The 16,528-nt window shown below is 36.1% G+C and overlaps 1 protein-coding gene across 7 annotated transcripts in view; it reads left to right on the top strand.

Moving 5' to 3' along the window:
- Window positions 1–15,792, top strand: part of CROT (carnitine O-octanoyltransferase) — a 52,216-nt gene extending 36,424 nt beyond the window's left edge. For 6 of the 7 annotated variants that reach the window (XM_045793344.2, XM_045793346.2, XM_045793345.2 and 3 more), the window contains exons 11-18: window positions 113–196; window positions 260–385; window positions 849–979; window positions 8,833–8,956; window positions 9,963–10,041; window positions 10,127–10,220; window positions 10,345–10,464; window positions 14,938–15,792. In XM_045793344.2, coding sequence (XP_045649300.1) covers window positions 113–196; window positions 260–385; window positions 849–979; window positions 8,833–8,956; window positions 9,963–10,041; window positions 10,127–10,220; window positions 10,345–10,464; window positions 14,938–15,058 — 879 coding nt within the window. In that variant the 3' untranslated portion in view covers window positions 15,059–15,792. The remainder of the gene's footprint in view (window positions 1–112; window positions 197–259; window positions 386–848; window positions 980–8,832; window positions 8,957–9,962; window positions 10,042–10,126; window positions 10,221–10,344; window positions 10,465–14,937) is intronic. The other variant, XM_045793348.2, reaches the window with a different exon arrangement.
- Window positions 15,793–16,528: the final 736 nt, after the last annotated feature.

Raw genomic sequence — 16,528 nt, 5'->3', positions numbered from 1 at the left:
ATTCTGCAGCTTAGTATGTATTAAGATTGGAGGGGAGGGAAATTGAAAAGAAAATATTGGGTCAAGTTTTAAGTTGACAAAGTATTCAAAACCTTATGTATTTTCATTTTAGCATGCTCCTCTTGATGGAATGGTTATGGTAAACATCACCCATTATGTTAATGAGAAGATTTTTGAGAATGAAGGAAGATGGAAGGTATGTTAGAAAAAGTATTTCATCTTTTTTTTCTTAGTAGTTTTTTAATTTAATATTTTTAAGTCTTTTTCCTGTTTTCAGGGTTCAGAAAAAGTACGGGATATACCACTTCCAGAGGAGCTTGTTTTCACTGTGGATGATAAAATACTAAATGACATTAATCAAGCTGAAGCCCAATATCTCAAGCAGGTAGATTTTTTTTACTTTTTTCCAGATACTAATGCTTTTTCTTTTAACTACCATTATAAAAATTTGGCTATCATCCAAGCATGACAACATAAAGCATTTTATTTATTTATTTATTTATTTTTAAAGATTTATTTATTTTAGAGAGAGAGTGCTAGCCGGGGGGGGGGAGGGGTGTTGGCAGAGGAAGAGGAGGAGTGAGAATCTTAAGCAGACTCCCTGCTGAGCACGGACCAATATGGGGCTCGATCTCACGACCCTGATATCATGACCTGGGCTGAAATCAAGAGTCTGTTGCTTAACTGACTGGGTCACTCAGGCACCCAAACAACATTAAAATATTTTAAATTATAGCTTTGATACCTTTAATTTTTTTATATGTAATGATTAATGCAAATGATGAATTGGTTATCTTTGGGGTATTCTTAGCTGATTTTTCACTTTTCCCATTTAATTTTTTTGTTAGGCATCTGATCTGCAGGTTGTGGCATATACCTTTACATCTTTTGGCAAAAAGCTAACCAAGAAGAAGATGCTTCACCCTGATACATTCATTCAGCTTGCACTTCAGCTGGCCTATTATAGACTTCATGGACGGTGAGGACCACTCATTTTCCATTTTCAGGCTCTTGGAGTTCAAGGGTATATCTTTAGCATTGCTATTCCATTCTCGCTCCCCAGGGTTTTTCCTGACTTTTTTCCCCAAGTGGCACCATGTCCTCATTTGGACTTCCATCATCAGTGTATTGGAGTTTTGATGTGTTACACTTCTACAGTCTTTTCATCACCTAAAGTATCCACTGTCCTCTAAGAGAGGTTTTACTCTTCTTGGAATTCAAATCCCTAGGTTTTCTTGTAGCCTCAGTTTCCTGATGGGTTCATGATTTTATAGATTATCCAGTCTTTACTAATTTTTAGGGTAGGAGAGATGGTATGTTGTGACTTTCTACATCCTAGGCAGAAGTAGAAACTTCGTGATCTTGCTTTTTAAATATCTAGTCTGAGAATACGTGTCTTTAAATGGGATATTTAGGTCATTTGCATTTAAAATAATTATCAGTAAGGTTGGGTTTAAGTGTACCATGTTGTTTTTTCTTTTCTTTTTATCATTATCTGATTTTTGTTTTTTTATCTTCTTTTGAATTTATAGTTTTTTTTTTAATTGTTCCATTTTATCTCCATTGTCAGATGTACTCTTTTGTTTTGTTTTGTTTTTAGTAGTTGTACTGGGGTTTATAAAATATATCTTTAATTTACCTGAGTCTATCATCAAGTAACATTTTCCACTTGAAGTGTAATAGAAGAACCTTAAAACAGAATGCTTCTCCTGTTTTTTTGTGCTGTTGTTGATGTATATTATACTTCTAGATGCGTAGTTAGCCTCACAATACACTGTTACTATTTGCATTAAGTGGTTATCTTTTTTTTCTTGTGGTAAAATATATATAAAAGAAAAGTTTCCTTTTTAGCCATTTTTAAATGTATAATCTAGTAGCATTAATTACATTCTCAGTGTTGTTCAACCATCACAACTGTCTATTTGCAAAATTTTTTCATTACCCCAAAGAGAAATTATACCCATTAAACAGTAATTTCTTACTCCTCCTTTTGCCTCAGCCCCTGGTAGTTTCTAATCTACTTTCACTGTCTATGAACTTGCCTGTTCTAGATATTTCCTCTAGGTGGGATCATAGAATATTTGTCTTTTTGTCTCTGATTTATTTAACTAAGGGTAAAGTTTCCAAGGTTCATCCCTATTGTAGAATAAGAACTTCATTCTTTTTTATGGCTAAATATTCCACTATATAGATATACCACATTTTCTTTATCCATTCATCTGTTGGTAGACACTTGTTTTGTTTCCACCTTTTGGCTACTTTGAATAGTGTTGTAGTAAACATTCACATACAAGTATCTGAGTCCCTGTTTTAATTTGAGTCTATACTTAGGAGTGGGATTGCTGGGTTGTGTGATAATTCTTTTTCACTCTTTGAGCACCTGCCAAACTATTTTCCACCATGGCTATACCACTCCCACCAGCAGTATACAGAGGTTCCAGTTATTCCATATCCTTGCCAACACTTTTTTCATTAAAAAAAAATATAACTGTTAGTTTTGAAGTAGTATTTCATTGTGGTTTTTATTTGCATTTCCCTTTTGACTAATGAGGTTGTCTATCTTTTCAGATGCTGATTGGTCATTTGTATATCTTCTTTGGCAAACTGTCTTACATAAAAGTCCTTTGTGCTCTTGGTAATTGGGTTGTCATTTTCTTTTTGAATTGTAAGAGTTTGTTATGTATTCTGGATATGAAACCCTTACCAGATAATGTGATTGGCTAAGTATTTTCTCCCATTCTGTGGGTTTTCTTTTCACTCTCTTGGTGGTATCCTTTGATGTACAATGTTTTTAATTTCGAAGTACAGTTTATCTATTTTGCTTTCATTTGTTGCCTGTGCTTTTGTGTCATATTCAAGAAATCATTGCTAAATCCAATGTCATGAAGTTTTATTATTTTGTTCTTGTTTTTTAAGATTTTATTTATTTATTTGACAGAGATTGGTAGAGCATAAGCGGGAGGAGTGGGAGAGAGAAAAGCAGGTTCCCTGCTGAGCAGGTAGCCTGATGCAGGGCTCAATCCCAGGATACTGGGATCATGATCTGAGCCAAAGATGCTTAAGCGACTGAGCCACCCAGGCACCCTCTTAATGTCATGAAGTTTTTACCCTTGTATTATCTTCTAGGAGTTTTATAGTTTTAGGTCTTGTTTTATATCTTTAATGTGGGTTTTCCCTCTCTCTCTCTCTCTCTCTTTTATTTTTACTTATTTTATTTTATTTTTAAGAGAGCAAGAACATAAGCAGTGTGGGAGGTGGAGGAGCAAAGGGAGAGGAAGAGAGAGAATCTTAAGGAGACCCCATGCCTAGCGTGGAGCCCAGTGCAGGGCTTGATCTCATGACTGAGATCATGACCTGAGCCAAAATCAAGAGTCAACTTATCTGACTAAGCCACCCAGGCACCTGTCTTTGATGCTATTTGAATTAATTTTTGTGTATAGTGCGTGGTAAGGGTCCAGCTTCATTCTTTAGCAAGTGGATATCCAGTTTTCTTGGATTATTTTTCTTGGATTATTTTCTTGGATTATTTTTTGAAGAGACTGTTCATTGAATGATCTAGATGTTCTTGTTTAAAATCAGTTGATTATAGATGTGAGGATTTATTCCTGGGCTTTCAATTCTATTCATTAATCTCTGTGTCTCTTCTTGTGTCGATACCATACTATTTTGATTATTGTAGCTTTGTAGTAAATTTTGAAATCCAAAAATATGTGTCATGTCCTTCACCTTTGTTCTTCTTTTCAAGATTGTTTTGGCTATTCTTGAAATTCCATATGAATTTTGGGATTAGTTTTTCCATTTTTGCAGAAATGTTGGAGTTTTGAATCTGTATACTGCTTTGGGTAGCATTGTCACCTTAATGATAAGTAGTCTCCAATCCAAGAACACAGAGTCCTGTTCCATTTATTTATGTTTTTTTTTTTTAATTTCTGTAAGCAGTGTTTTGTAGTTTCCTTTGTATGGAGTTTTTGCTTCTTTGGTTAAGTTTAATCTTGAGTATTTTATTCTTTTTGATGCCGTTGTAAATGGAATTATTTTCTTAATTTTCTTTTCGGGTCATTCACTGCTAATGTATGGAAATGCAGCTGATGTTTGTGTCTTTAAGCTTTGTTTAATTTGTTTATTAGTTCTGATAGTTTTTTGTGGACTTGAGATCAAATCATCTGTCAGTAGAGATAGTTTTGCTTTTTTGTTTCCAATTTGGATGCCTTTTATTTCTTTTGGCTTGAACACCCAATAGTATGCTGAATTATCCTTGTCATACTACTTATTTTAGGTAGAAAGTTTTTAGTCTTTCACAATTGAGTGTGATGTTAGCTGTGAGTTTTTCATAAATGTCCTTTATCATGTTGAGGAAGTTTCTTTCTATACCTGGTATATTGAGTGTTTTTATTATGGGAGAGTGTTGGATTTTGTCGAATGCTTTTCTGTGTCAATTATCGTGTAGGACTTATCCTTCATTCTATTAATAAGGGGTATTACATTGATTGATTTTCATTTGTTGAACCACCCTTGCATTCCTAGGATATATCCCACTTGGGCATGGTGTATTGTCCCTTTAATATGCTGCTGAATTTGGTTTGTTACCAATTGGAAGATTTTTGCATCTTTAGTTGTAAAGGAATATTGGTCTATTTTGTCTTCTTGTAATGTCTGTTTTTTAAAGCTTTTATTTCAATTCCAATTAGTTAACACAGTGTAATACTAGTTTCAGAATTTAGCGATTCAGCACTTCCATACAGCACCTGGTGCCCATCACAACAAGTGCACTCCTTAATCCCCATCACCTATTTGACCCAACCCCCATGTCCTTCCCCTCTGGTAACCATCACTTTGTTCTCTATAGTTAGAGTCTGTTTCTTGGTTTGCCTCCTTCTCCCCCACCCCATCCCCAACCCTTTGCTTGTTTGTTTTGTTTCTTAAATTCTACATATGAGCAAAATCATATGGTATTTGTCTTTCTCTGACTGACTGACTTTGCTTAGCATAATACTCTCTTGCTTCGTCCGTGTCATTGCAAATGGCAAGATCTCATTCTTTTTTAGGGCTGAGTAATCTATACACACCATATTTTCTTTATCTATTCATCAGTCAATGGACATTTGGTCTGTTTCCATAATTTGGCTTTTGTAGATAATGCTGCTATAAACATTGGGGTGTATGTGCCCCTTGGAATTACTGTGTTTGTGTCCTTTGGATAAATATCCAGTCATGTGATTGCTGGATTGTAGGTGGTTCTTTTTGAGGAACCTCCATACTGTTTTCCAGAGTGGCTGCACCAGTTTGCATTCCCACCAACAAACAGTACAAGAGGGTTCCCCTTCCCCACATCCTCTACCAACACCTGTTGTTTCTTGTATTGTTGACGTTAGCCATTCTGACAGGTGTGAGATGGTATCTCATTGTAGTTTTGATTCCTATTTCCCTGACGATGAATGATGAGCATCTTTTCATGTGTCTGTTGGCCATCTGTATGTCTTCTTTGGAAAAATGTTGTGTCTTTGTTTTTGGTGTCAGGGTAATGCTGGCCTCACTATGAGTTAGGAAATGTTCCTTCCTTTTCAGTTTTTTGGAGGAATTTGAAAAGGATTGTTCCTAATTTTTTAAGTCTTAGAATTCATCAATGAAGTTATGTGGTCCAGGACTTTTGTTTGTTGGGAGATTTTTGATTACAGGTTCATTTCCTTACTTGTAGTAGGTCCAGTCAGATTTCAATTTTTTCTTGAATCAAAGTTGGTAGTTTGTGTGTTTCTCAGAATATGTCTATTTCATCTAGATTATCCAGTTTATTGGTATACAGTTGTTCATAGTATTCTCTTACAACCCTATTTATTTCTGTAAAGGTGGTAATGCCCTTTCTTTCATAACTAATTTTAGTAATTGGAGTTTTCTCTTTTTTTTTCTTAATCATTGTACTTAAATGTTGTCAGTTTTGTTGATCTTTTCAAAGAACCATATTTAGTTAACTTTCTCTATTTTTAATTTCTGTATTTTGGTTATCTCTAGTCTTAATTATTTTCTTCCTTTTGCTAGCTTTGGGTCTACTTTGCTCTCCTTTTTTCCAGTTCCTTAAGGTGTGCACTTAGTCTATTGATTTGTGATCTTTTTTTTTTTTTTCCTAATGCAGGTATTTACAGCTATAAACTTCCCTTTGAACACTTTTCATCCTCTAAGATTTGGGAGGTTGCAATTTCATTTTCATTCATCTCAAGGCATTTTCTGATTTCCCTTGTGATTTCTCCCTTGACCCATTCATTGTTTGTATGTTGTTGGATGTCTTCATATTTGTGAATCTTCCGTTTATTCTTCTCTTACTGATTTCTGGCTTCATTCCATTGTCATTGAAGAAGATACTTTGTATGATGTCAGTATTTTTAAATTTATTGAGACTTGTTTTGTGGCCTACTCAGTGGTCTTTCCTGGAGACTGTTGCATGTGCACTTGAGAAGAATTTATATTCTGCTGTTACGAAGTGGCATGTTCTATATATGTCTGTTAGGTCTGGTTATTTATACTGTTGTTCAAGTCCTCTGATTTATCTCCGGTCTACATGGGCTATCTCCATTATCAAAAGTTGGATATTAAAGTCTCCAGCTGCCATTGGAGAGCTGTCTAGTTGTCTTTTTAATTCTGCCAGTATTTGCTTCATATGTTTTACGGCTCTTTTTAGGTGTGTATATTTTTATAATTGTTATGTCTTCTTGATGACTTAAGCTTTTCATTAATGTGTAATGTTGTGTAATGTTCTCTTTGCCTCTTAACACTTTTGACTTAAAATCTATTTTAATCACTCCAACTCTTGTACTTACCAGTTTTATGGAATATCTTTTTTTGTCCTTTCACTTTTAACCTCTTAATGTCTTTGTATCTACAGTGAATCTCTGGTAGATAGCATATAGATAGATTATGGGCTTTTTATCCATTCTGTCAATCTCTGCCTTTGATTGAATAGTTTAATCTATTTACATTTAAAATAATTACTGATAAAGAGATATTTGCTTTTGCCACCTAGCTATGTTTTCTGTAGATCTTACTTGGTTTTTTTTTTCTAAATTCTTCCACTATCTTTTTTTTTTTTTTTGGCTTGGATTTTTTTATAGTGTACCATCTTGATTCCCTTCTTTTTCTTTACATTTTTAAATCTATTTTATTCATGATTACCTTGGAGAACACAATTCATATTTTATATTTATAACAACCTTGTTTGAATAACAGCTTAGTTTTAGTAATATACAAAACTCTGCTTCTATACATCTCTGTACCCTCTTTTATTTTGTCACAAATTACATCTTTATACATTGTGTGCCCATTGATACAAGTTTATATTACTGTTTTATGCCCTTGCCTTTTAAGTCAAAGAAAAATAACTATTAAACAAGTTGCTCTGTCTCCCATGTTTCCTATAAACTCGGAGTTAGATCTAGGGACTTGAGAATAAGAATCAGTTATTTTTATTATTTTTTACAACAGTAAATCAAATAATTAAGGTCATTTGTTTTCTGTTTCATCCTGTTTGATATTAAGAGTGGATTTGTTAGCCAATGTCCATTATAAAGTTTCCTGAGTTTTTTACCTAATGGTTTTAGTAGGCATTGATGCTCATAGCCAAGATCTATTATTGTAGTAGAGGTTACAGAGCAGTAATATTTTTACCTACTGCTTTTATTTTTAATCTTTTTTTTTTTTTTAAGAATGTTAGTGTTAAGTTTTTGTTTACACTTTCTCCTTCATACTTTAAAAAAGATACTATTTCAGCGCAGGGAGACCGTCTTATAGACACACTGGCAGAAGAGGCTTAGTAATTGTGTTTGAGCCTTCTTAATGCCCATGTTCACATCTGTTCCTCTCACTCCATTTGATCTCTTTAACTCTGAATTCCAACCACCAGGAATAAGATCGTTACAGAAGTAAGAGAGCTCTATATCTAAAATTGTTTACATCATTCTTCAACCCAGGAAAACAGTTATCACTCTGGGGAATTTCTTAGAGAATGTTTTTACTTAATTCTTTAGTCATTCATGTAGTGTATAAAGGAACTAAAGACCAGGGACTCCGTATTATCTATTGCTGTGTAACAGTTACCACCAACTTAGTGGCATAAAACAATAAATGTTATTTCATATTTTCTGTCACACAGGAACCCAGGTGGAGGCTAGCTGGGTGCCTCTGACTTCAGGTCTCCTGAAGTCGTAGTTAGAGTGTCATTCAGCTCTTTTTCATTTGAAGGTGCGCCTGAGAGAGGATCTGCTTCCAAGCTCACTTGTGATTATTAGCAGAGATCATTTCCTTCCAGGATATTTTCTGGAGGCCTCCCTCAGTTTCTCACCATCTGGGCCTCTTAGTAGGGAACCTTCCAGCGAGGCAGCTGGCTTTCCTCATACTAAGGAAGTGAGAGCGAGTAAGATCTCTCTTTGTAACCTAGTTTCAGAAATGACCTCCATCACTTTGTCCTGTTCTTCTCATTAGAAGCAGATCACAAGGCCCATCTCCCCCTCAAACTGAGGAGTTATACAGAGTTTTACTACAGGAGGCAGGGATCCCTGGGGCTGCATCTTGAAGGCCACCTACCACAGACGCACCGCCCTACAGAGCCTGACCACAGCCAAGCCTTTGAAAGAGCCTGTGTTGTACCAGGCCCTGTGGATCAGAAGACTTTTTTACTCTTTGATTATTGAAAGTAGTCTCTTTGTAATTGAAAGTCTCAACAGTGATCTGTACTGTAGAACTTAGTCACTGATCAAAGCCAGATTTATTAGGTAAGCTTTCTTTGTAATAACATTTGAGCCTTTTCTTTCTTATGACGCTTTCTTTTATTTTCATTTTTTCCTGTAGCCCCGGCAGCTGCTATGAGACCGCCATGACAAGGTGCTTCTATCATGGCCGCACAGAGACCATGCGCTCGTGCACAGCAGAGGCGCTCCGTTGGTGCCAGTCCATGCAGGACCCTTCTACTGGTGTGAGTGTCGAAAAGAAAAAAATTCACAGTAATTCCTCACTGCTTTAAAGGAACCTTAGTCCTTAAATAACTAACTTCTCTGCTTCAGTTCCCCTGAATCAGTAAAATACTTGCAGATATTTGTCCCTCAAGTTTGTAAAGCGTTCATTCATTTACCAGTGAAGTATATACTTGGAAAGAATATGAAACAGGAAAGACCTGAGAAGAAGCCCATTTGTGTCACTTTCTACACAGAGTATCTTTAATACCATGAATATTTTACTGTTACTGATCCGCCTGCAGGATAACATCTGTAACGTGCAGACTGTCCCCCGGTGCCTTAAAAGGAAGCTTTTCTTGATAGGGTTGAAAGGTTTTGAAATCACAGATTCTTGTTTTCATGTATTAGAACCAGAACAATTTTGTTTTGTTTTTTAGTTCTTCTTCTTCTTTTTCTTTTTTAAAAAAACAGTTTTTGTATGCAGTGTAGGGCTCGAACTCACAACCCTGGGATCAAGCGTTGCATTCCTTACCAACCAAACCAGCTAGGTGCCCCTGTGCTTTTTTTTTTTTTTTTTTTTTAACAATTTAGACAATAGGGTAGGTCCTTCCCACTGCTGTTTTGGTATTGTATTTGCTCTTTAGTTTTGATAGACATGGTTATATATATTTTCATTTATTTTAATATCATAGAACTATTCCATTATCATTTTTGAACAGCTCTGTGTTAGTTTTGAACTGTTAGTTGCTTCTTTCTTTACACTTATGAATATCACTTCAGTGCTGCCCACAAGTTCCTATTTTCCTTTCCTGGAAAGAAATAAGATGAAGGACAATATAGGAAAGAAAAGGCAGTAGAAGTAGGAAAATATATAGAAGCATGTGTCTCAGCATCTTTCTAGAAATCTTTTCCCTCTCAGAGAAATCTCTCAGATTACCCAAGTTATGTTCAATTATGTTGAATTAAGGGTTTTTTAAATTTGGTTTCTGTAGAGTTTACTGAAGTATGTCTTGATTTTTAACACAGCTTCTTCAGAGGCAACAGAAGATGTTACAGGCTTTTGCAAAACATAATAAAATGATGAAAGATTTTTCAGCTGGAAAAGGTACTTACGTTGGAATTATTCTGACTTAAAAAAAATTCATGTCGAAAAATTTTTTTCTACCTTCATGCTTGTGGCTTCATTGCAGGATTTGACCGTCATCTGTTAGGTCTTTTACTCATAGCAAAAGAAGAAGGTCTTCCTATTCCAGAACTCTTTACAGACCCACTTTTCTCCAAAAGGTAATATAATGTAGTGTTTTATAACTTGATCCATCAGATCCTTTTTTCTGAAGGTTAAAAGCTCTTTCGAAGCAATATAAGTTTCTGAAAGCCTAGTAAAATAACCTCTCTTTATGCCACACAGTGGAGGAGGTGGAAACTTTGTTCTCTCAACAAGTCTGGTTGGTTATTTTAAAATCCTGGGACTGGTGGTTCCCATGGTCCACAATGGCTATGGATTTTTCTACCATATCACAGATGACAGGTAAGGCTGTTAGGCATTTAATGTGTGTTTGTCTCTCTGTCCTATTTTTGGGACACTTGGCAAATCAGTCCTTTTAGGTGTTTTGTGCAGAACACCATTTAAGGTTGACTCAGTGACATACCATCATTATCCTCAAAACCCAGTACACATATTAACATGTTTGTTTCACCCAGGGTGTTTTATGCTAACTTCAGATAAAATTTGATTGCCTATAAATATGTGGTGGTTTATGTAGTCCTAGATAGTACTGATGTGACCAATATAAGAGACTAGATAAATTAATTTATATTAAAAAAAAAAAAAGAATGTTTTACCGGTTCAGGTGCATTTCATTTGTGTTGTATGATGTTTGTGGAAAGAGTGAGAAAGAAAGTACTATAACCTGGTAGGTGGAGAACAAGGTAGTGTGAAATTGGTAGAAAGGCTCAGGAGGTCCTCATTCACATAGTTGGGCCATCTCTTCTCAGGGGTCTTTGAGAGTGTGAGGGGCTTTATAAAAAACAATGTGGCTACATTTAGCACTGTGTGAATAGATGGTATGCGTGGAGGCTTCAGATGGAATGGGAAAAATTAGGATGATCATATGTATGACACATTTCAGTGTGTAATATATTGTTTTTATACTTTAACTTTGTAAAAGAATTTACAGTCAGTGTTACTGCTCAAAATGTTATCATCAGTCTCTATGTCAAGTGTCATCTGTGTATATAGTCTGTTTTACCAGTGGTACCTGTATTTGTTAGCATGTAAGTCCTAAATTATCTATTCCCATAATATTCAGTTTATGTACATTAGTGTACAAATTAAAGGGTAAATTACAGAGGTTAGACATAGATCTTACTATTTTTTTCATAATCAAGGGTCAGGGGTCTAAAATTATCATCAGACACAGAGAATAAGCATTCTAACATATTTTCTGACAAGTATGGATATTGTATTGCGTGCAATGACAGGAGTTCCAGCCAGACAAACCTCAGCTGTCTGACTTTAGAAAAAGTCCTGATCCTGGGGCAGAACTTCCATTCACTCATTCAGGAAGTACGTAGTGAGAATTTGTTGTTTCTTAGGTACTAAAGACACAAGACAGACAAGGTTTCTCTCTTAAAGATTTTATTTTCTACTTGGGAAAATAGAAGCAAACAAGCAAGATAACTAGTGATGAATGCTGTGAAGAAAATAAGTAAGTTAATGTGGTAATAGAGACAAACTGTGGGCAGGATTGGAGCATTGCTTCATTTACTGTGGGCAGAGAGAGCCAGCGAGGCTGCGATGGTGACGGGGAGAGGGAATTAATCACATGAAGAGCCAAGAATACAGCTCTGCAGACTTCGAGCATCGCCAGCCGTCCCCAGTGCCTCCCCCAGGCCGAACCAGCCCTTCTCCCACTTAGGTTGTTGGAGTAGGTTCTCCTGTGGTCTCACCCTCTCCGTACCTGCAGAACGCTGTCTACACAAAAACCCTTGATCCCCTTTCAAAAATGCCCTTCCCCTCGAAATTTTCCAGGAGTTTCTTGTTTCATTCACAGTAAAATCCAAAGTCCTCCTATGAGATCCTGCACGATCAGGCTCTCACTTACCACTCTGACCTTATCTTCTCCAGCTCCACTCCTATTTCACTCTACTCCAGCCACTTTTGTCATCTTGTACCTTGAATATAGCAAGCGAGCTCCCTCCTCTGGGATTTGCGGTTATGATTTTCTCTGCCTCGTACTCTTCCTTGAAATATATGCAAGGATCACTCCTTTATTTCATATAGGTATTTGCTTAAAATTTGCTCATCTGGGAGGCCTCCTCTGATGATCTAAAATAGCACCCCCTGCCCCCCTCACCTGCTACATTTTCTTGGTAACACTTAATAACCATCCAGTGGATATACATATTTATTGGTATATTAATCTTTCTTCCCTTCCTAGAATATAAGCCCATAAGAACAGGGTTTTTGATTTGTTTGTTGTTGTATCCCTAGTTTTGTAACCATGCCTTGTAAATAAGTTGAATTCAGTACATTTTCACAATGACTTTGTTGTTGAACATAATTATATGGTCCTCAGGAAAGGGCCTGACATTTATAATAAACAGAAAGAGGCAGTATGGCTATAAATTAGCAATTAAGTTGCGGGGGGGGTGGTAGAAGATGTTGAAGAGACGTACATAGGAGCTACATCTTGGAGGACAGTATTCTCAACTCTGAGTGCACATTAGAATCATCTGGAGACCTTTAAAAATATTACTTCTGCAGACACTGATTTGGTTGGGGTGGTCAGTTGATAATAGGGCCTTGTGACATGGTGAAGAGTTGGGATTTTCTCCTAAGGATAATGGGAAACATTTTATCAGTTTTTAAGCATGAAATGTACCCATGCTTTATTTGCATGTATGAAGGACTTTTGGCTGTTATATGGAATGTAAATAAGGTGGACAGTAATATGAGCAAGAATGAGAGGAGGGAAATCAGTAAGCACAAACGATAAGCTGAACAAGGCAGTGGATAATGAAGGTGGAGAAAAGTGGAGGGATTTGAGAGCAATTTCGGACGTGACTTACTGATGAATTGGTGATTTTGATGGTAGCATTTACTGGGATGGAGAAAGTTAGGGGAGGAATGTGGTTGGGGGCATGTTAGGGTAGGATTAAGAATTTTGTTTTATACATGTTGACTTAGATTTCATCTAATAAGGAGTGTATGGTCTTCATATATGAAAGGATGTGTCGGTAGGCACATGGTTACGTGACTGTGAAGCCCACAAAAGAGACCCGCACTAGAGGCACACATTCATCCGTCATCACATGAATACACACAAGTAGTTTCCAAACGAAATACGCGGAAACTATCTGGAAAGGGTTTTTCATTCATTGTTAAACTTGAAAATTGTATGTTTTTAAAGAAAATTGGTTTATTTTTGAAATAGCATTTTAAATGTATTGCATGCTCATAAAAATTTATAAAAAAATGAAAAAAATAACAGAACAGTCATCTACATTTACAAGACACAAACTGTTAATATGTTTCTAATCTATAATGCATATACTGTATAATTTCTATAAATTTAGATCACATTATAAATATTTTAGTGTCCTTTCTGGGAAATTCATTCCCACTTAACATTATTTCAAGCAATTTCCACTGTCGTTAGATATGCTTTGAGATGTTTTAATGGTTGAATAATGTTTTACAGATTTTCATGATTTATGTAACTACTCCCTACTATTTTCAGCTTTTCATCATTACAAATAATGTATAATATTATATACTCCTCCTTTCATCACATCATTGCAAGCTCTAGGCACCGTAAATCATTGTTGACCAGCTTTATAGGCAAAAATAACATAACTTGAATGCTTAAGAAGCAAATTTTCTCTTCATTGGTGTGTACGTTCTTTTGTAAATTGTGTAGGAAAGCTTTCTTTCTATAATTTAGATAACTGAATTTTTAAAAATTCAGTACTTAAATAGAGTTGTTAATCATTGCAAAGAAATATATTTAGACGTTGCTAAGTATTTGAGAATTATATGCACAGAGTAGCTGGAAAATGATGAGTGACCATGAACCACTAGATGAAAACAAGGCAGAACTTTCTTTGGGTTCCTACATACGTGTCAGCAGATACAATCCAGTCAGACCTTGGTTTTATCATGATACGCTGGGCCAGAGCATATTTTTATTTCATTCTGCTTACTCGAAAGTACATCTTGAAGTTTTAATTCACTGTCTTTTTTAATGATGTGAAAATTGCATGATTATCCACAAGCTTTCCATTGTACAGTAGCATTCTGACTTTAATTTATGCTTCATGGAGTTTGCTCTGAAAATTTGAGTGTTTGGAAGGGGAAAGGCTAGTTTCCGGAGAGTTAGAACTGCCAGATAGGGGTTTTTGGGGTTTTTCTGTTTGTTTTGTTTTTGTTTTTGTTTGTTTTAATCAGGAGAATCTAGAAGGAGATGGTGGAAGGCATGACTTGTCCCAAGAGAGTTTCTGTCTGGCTTTTCTAGAAACATCTTTTCTCTCCTCTTAACCTTTCTCTTTTTTTTTTTGAACTGTCTTTAAGTGCTATATTCTTTAAAAATAGTTCAAGTTTCATTGCAAACAGTGCCATGAATTCACCCTCTAAGTCATTACATTAGGAAATGTTAGGAAGGTTTTTTGTTCTTGTTTTTAGGAAGAGGTGGGTGGGTTGGTTGAACATAGTAACACCTTACTCCAGAGCACTCCTGAGCTCTGGCTAATTTTTTGTTCCCTTTTGTTCTTAGCCTCCAGTCACACAGATTAGGTATTCCTAGCATTATGTATACATCCAGCTTTACTTTCAGTTATGTCCAGTCACATTTACCTAATGTCAGTAAGAATTCACACTTGAGCTAGATGAATTGCTAGATGGAGAGTAAAGGTCATGGCTGTATTCATCGTCACCATTTCGAGCCTCTTTGTGTTGTGATTTTTGTGTAGTACTTACTCATTTTTTATTTGTGCTTCACAGGTTTGCTGTGGCCTGTTCAGCCTGGAAATCATGTCCAGAGACTGATGCAGAAAAGCTAGTTCTGCTGGTGTTTCAGGCTTTCCATGATATGATGCAGTTGATGAACACTGCTCATCTTTAGAGACTAACCGTTTAGTTAGCATTTATAAAAATATTAGTGCGTGGAGAGTGGGTTGGTGATGGGCGACAGGAAGGCATATTAACGGAAACTTGTTAAATGTAGAAATTAGCAGAATCATGCTGAGTTTATTCTCACACGGATGATTAAAAATGATTTTGAAGCTTCCTCTGACGCAGTAGCAGTGCACACTGATGTAGTGAGATAGACAACTAAGCAAAAGTGGAAGATCAGCCTCAACAATGCAGATCTGCAGTTTTTACTAATGCAAGTCTTACTCCAACCTAGAAGCATTTTTGTTGGTAACATATATAGGTTATAAATCCTCTCTCTCAACATCGCTGTAGGGTCTGTCAAGCACTTTAACATTTCCTAGTTGCCAAAGGGTATGGAATACATGATTAGATGTTAACTTCCCTGAAATCGTTGCCTTCCACATTCATCACAGGGATACAAGCCTACTATGTTTGATGGAAAAGACCACTACAATTTAATGGTAATTGAAAATTAGAGTTTCTGTTGGACAGAACAATTACAGGGAAGTTTATACTCTGAAGCACACACAGAAAAATCCTAACAAAATTCATTATAGTATATTGTACTTAGTTTTTTGAATATAAAATTAAAGCACTTATTTTTAAAATTAGACTTAGTGACTTGAAGAAGATTGCTGGATCAAATTCTCAGAATTTTTTTTCCTGCTGTTCAAAATAGAAAATAAAGTTCTCAATCATGTAGCTTCTTGTTTGGTGTTTGGATAACTAATCTACTCCTGTTTCACCTTATACTTTGTGATCGAAGTTATGTATTACTGTGTAAAAAACGACCCAAAACTTACTGTCTTAAATCAGTTTATTATTTCTCATGATTGTGTCAGTGGATTGTGCCAGTTGGATAGTTCTGGGCTTGCTGTAGTTTATTTATGCGGCTGCATTCATCAGGGTGCCGGACTGAGGCTGTGAAGTTGAAGATGCCTCACCTGCTGCCTGGGGAGTTGGTTCATGGGACTCTCTCCGCATGGTCTCTGATTATTCACTATTCTAGCCTTGACTTAGGTACTCGGCAGTGGGAGTGTTGTGAGAGAGAAAGGTAGCATCTGCAAGGCCTCTTGAGGCCTAGGCTCTGAAGTCACAGGATATTACTTTGCATTTTATTGAAGAAAAGTTGCAACAGCAGTCTAGGTTTAAGGGGTGGGGGCAAAGTGTCATCTCGAGAGGATAAACAGCAAAGTTATTTTGTAAATGTAGATGAGTAGGCACATTTATTGTGACTTACTGGGGGCTGTTTTTATAGCAATGCCCTATGTCAAGATTACGGTGTATTTACTGGCTGTATACATCCTTTCACTTTTCCTGTCTTCTGAATATGGTAAGTCTGGTTTATTGTTTTTTTGTGAAAACACTGAGTTGGCTTCTGTGGCGTTTTGATATATCCCCAACAGATTTCTTCTTTCCATTCTATACCGCGGACCTT

This window comes from Ursus americanus, chromosome 3 (assembly GCF_024610735.1).
Source record: "Ursus americanus isolate L20-20 chromosome 3, mUrsAme1.1.p, whole genome shotgun sequence".
Taxonomy (NCBI): domain Eukaryota; kingdom Metazoa; phylum Chordata; class Mammalia; order Carnivora; family Ursidae; genus Ursus; species Ursus americanus.
This window is presented reverse-complemented; position numbering and strand designations above follow the sequence as displayed.